Raw genomic sequence first — 4206 nt, 5'->3', positions numbered from 1 at the left:
AAGTTAGATTTGATGATTTGATATATGATTTTATATAACCTCTGCAATAGCTTACATGAGAATGAGATAAAAATGACTAACTGAACCTTCTGGCAAAGAACTACAATAGAAAATAGTAAATTTAGTTAAAAATAATAACTTTATAAGAAATAAATTAAATTTGTAGAAAATCCAACTTTGCTAATGAAAATTTCTGACGAAATATCAGATCAAGGTTGCAGCGACACTAGCTCTCCTACTATTGAAAAATAGTAGTAAAGAGCTACACTAGCCTCCACACTATTAGGGACCCTAATGCGTGGAGGGGGTCAGGCTACCAGGTATATAACCAAAGCAGTTACCATCCTCGAGCTCTTTTCTCTTCTACTGGTCGAGCAGGCAACACCTAGATAAACTACGGAGTCCAACCAAGGAATACCAAGAATACCGGCATTCAACCAAGAAGATTTTGTAAATTATTATAATTTTGTAATAAACTTTATTTTTCATTTATAGTGTCTTGATTTTTATATGTGGGACCACCCCACATAATTGGTGACCCCGACGCTGAATTGGACCACATAGCGTGTGAGCTAAAATACAATAGTCGATTATTCGCATAGAAGACAATAAAAAACAAACAATGAATCAAGACATGCAGGACACTAAAGGGGAACTGGACGCAATCTCACGCACTCCGCATCTACCGCCATTTTTGAGTGAGAAACCGACATTGTGGTTCACAATTGCCGAAGCAATATTTTCTCGATGCCGCATCATCAATGACCTGGCTAAATATGAATTTGTAATAGCTCACCTAGATTGCAAATATTTACTCCAGATTGAGGACGTGATAAATTCTCCGCCTGCAGAGAATAAATACATAAAACTAAAGGAGGAATTAATCAAAAGGCTATCAATTTCCGAACGGCAAAGGATAAGGCAATTACTTTTGCAAGAAGAACTTGGTGATCGAAGTCCTTCTCAGTTCCTACGTCACCTTCGTTCATTGGTCGGAACAACTACAGTCGACAATTCACTCCTACGAGAAATCTGGATTCAACGACTACCGGTACAGACTCAACAAATATTGCAAACCCAGATCAATGCAGACCTAGAAGAACTTGCATCGCTCGCCGACAAAATATGTGAGATTGCACAACCACCAGTAGTCGCAGCAACTAGTAACAACCAACAGCAAGACATCATACAAAAACTAATTGATAAAAATGATCAACTAACACAGCGTGTGGGAGATCTTACAGAGCAATTAGCCAAGTTAACCTATCGTAGCAGACTCAACCTATCAGCAAATAGAAACTGTAGCCATTTCGACAAGACAGGTCTAACCACTTCTTCAGGCCGAGAAGTACTTCTAGATCGCGCAACCGAAAAACATTCTGTTGGTACCACGCCAAATTCGGAAAGAAGGCAAGAAAATGCGAGAGTCATTGTTCGTTCAGAGAGGAAAACTCCAACGGCAAGGAGTGATGGCGACCTATCCTTGCTCTTCATCAAGCCGTCGCCTCTTCATAAGTGATCGCAGAACTAAGGTACAGTTTTTGGTCGACACAGGTTCAGACGTTTGCGTGTATCCAAGGCGCTTAACTGCTAAACCTAATCCTCAACTAAACTATACTTTGTCTGCAGCCAATGGAACCAACATACGCACGTACGGGGATATTATTTTGCAATTAGATTTTGGACTAAGAAGAAATTTTACTTGGAGATTCATCGTAGCAGACGTAACAATGCCTATACTTGGAGCAGACTTTTTGGCGTACTACAATATCATTATCGATATAAAGAATTCTCGTCTACATGACAACCTGACATCACTGTCATCTCCAGGATGTGTCACATTCTCTCGGATACAAAGTGTCAAGTCTATATTTGGAGATAGTGCTTACAATAAATTATTAGCTGATTTTCCATCCATCACCAGACCATCAGGCTTGTGTCAAGAAAACAAACACAAAACATTTCATTATATCAGAACCACTCCAGGACCTCCAGTTTCTTCTAGACCACGGCGCCTCAAGCCAGAATTACTTCGCGTAGCCAAAGAAGAATTCAAGAATATGGTAGAATTAGGCATTGCAAGACCCTCCGATAGTTCTTGGTCTTCACCTTTACATCTCACACAGAAAAAGGATTCGACGTGGCGTCCATGCGGAGATTATCGGCTACTCAACTCACGCACAATTCCAGACAAATATCCCGTTCGTCATATTGCGGACTACGCCCATAATTTAGCAGGATGTACTATATTTTCAGTGATCGACTTAGTGAAAGCCTTTCAGCAGATTCCAGTTCATCCTGATGATATTGCAAAAACAGCAATAATAACACCATTTGGGCTGTTTGAGTTCCCGTATATGACTTTTGGACTAAGGAATGCAGCACAAACATTTCAGCGATTTATAGATGAGGTTACACAAGGTCTGGATTTTTGTTACGCATACCTAGATGATATTCTTATATCATCTACATCGCTAGAAGAACACCAAGATCATCTCCGCCAATTATTTCAACGCCTGAAAGACCACGGCGTTGTCATTAATCCAGCGAAATGCGTATTAGGTGCACCCAAAGTTACATTTCTTGGTTATGAAATTTCTAAAGATGGAACTTTGCCACCACAAGACCGTATCAACGATCTCCAGAATATCCGCTACCGGCAACCTACTCAAAGCTGCGACGCTTCATAGGAATGATTAATTACTATCGAAGGTTTATTCCTCACATAGCTGAATTTCTTGCTCCGCTACACAAGCTGCTCTCAGGATCTACCAAATCTGGATCACAACCAATTTCTTGGACCCCACAGCTTCAAGATAACTTTGAGACTTGTAAGAAAGAATTGGCTAAAGCAACATTACTAGCACACCCAGTTCCAAATGCTCAAACAGCATTATTTAGCGATGTATCTAACCATTCTATCGGTGCAGTATTACAGCAGTACATCAATGGCACTTGGCAACCTTTGGGCTTCTTTTCAAAAAAACTATCTGAGAAACAACAACTATGGCCAGCATATTATCGAGAACTTTTGGCTGGATACGAAGCAGTGCAACATTTTCGAAGCTTACTGGAAGGCAGACATTTCATTTGTTACTGACCACAAACCTTTAATTCACGCCTTTTCCCAACGAAAGGACAAGCTGCCGCCAATACAATTAAATCAATTAAGTTTTCTGTCGCAGTTTACAACAGATGTTCGCTATGTTAGTGGACAACAAAACATTGTAGCCGACGCCTTCTCAAGAGCAGAAGCCATAACATCGCCTTTGGATCACTCCGTTATTGCTAAATCGCAAGACGAAGATGAAGAACTGATAACGCTCTTAAAATCAGATACTGCTCTCAACCTGAAACGCATCGCTATTCCAGGAACCAAAGAACAATTATATTGCGACATATCTCAAAATCGATTACGTCCTTATGTTCCTGCTGAACATAGACGACATATTTTTAATACTCTGCACAATCTATCTCATCCAGGTATAAAAACCACAACTAAACTCATCACGGGTAGATTTGTTTGGCCTGGCATTCGCAAGGATTGTAGAACCTGGGCTCGAAGCTGCATCTCATGTCAACGCTCCAAAATTGGTCGGCATATAGTCACACCACTTGGAGAGTTCAAAGTGCCACCCGCCAGATTTCTGCATGTTCACATTGACATTGTCGGACCACTTCCACAATCAAAAGGCTTTAAATACCTATTCACCGCTATAGACCGTTACACACGCTGGCTTGAAGTTTTTCCTCTATCAGATATTACCGCAGAAAGTGTAACCTGGGCTTTCCTGTATTCTTGGATTTCACGCTTTGGTGTTCCATCTCAAGTAACAAGCGACCAAGGACGGCAATTCTGTTCAGCTGTTTTTCAAGGAGTAACCAAACTACTAGGAATTTCCCACATTCCTACTACAGCATATCACCCGCAATCGAATGGATTGATTGAAAATGCTCACAGGCCACTGAAAACAGCCCTCATGTGCCATGCAGACCCGTCATGGATGGATTCTCTACCAATTATTTTATTAGGAATTCGAGCTTCTGTTAAAGAAGACATTAAAAGCAGCAGCGCCGAATTAGTATATGGAGAGCCGCTTCGTCTACCTGGCGAATTTTTAATCAGCACACGCAAGGAGATACCAACAAGCGATTCTTGAGAAATCTACATCGACATTTCGACACAATACATCCAACTCCTACATC

The 4206-nt window shown here is 40.8% G+C and overlaps 1 protein-coding gene across 1 annotated transcript; it reads left to right on the top strand.

Annotated features, from left to right (window-relative positions):
* Positions 1 to 622: 622 nt before the first annotated feature.
* Positions 623 to 1519, top strand: LOC113371230. Its single transcript, XM_026611867.1, has one exon. It carries the CDS (start codon positions 623 to 625, stop codon positions 1517 to 1519), a length of 897 nt encoding a protein of 298 aa, XP_026467652.1.
* Positions 1520 to 4206: the final 2687 nt, after the last annotated feature.

Source organism: Ctenocephalides felis, unplaced genomic scaffold (genome assembly GCF_003426905.1).
Source record: "Ctenocephalides felis isolate EL2017-DRISC unplaced genomic scaffold, ASM342690v1 CF-g0.4_SCAFFOLD_01492, whole genome shotgun sequence".
Taxonomy (NCBI): domain Eukaryota; kingdom Metazoa; phylum Arthropoda; class Insecta; order Siphonaptera; family Pulicidae; genus Ctenocephalides; species Ctenocephalides felis.
Note: the sequence above shows the minus strand (reverse complement) of the source record. Positions and strands in the feature narration are given on the sequence as shown.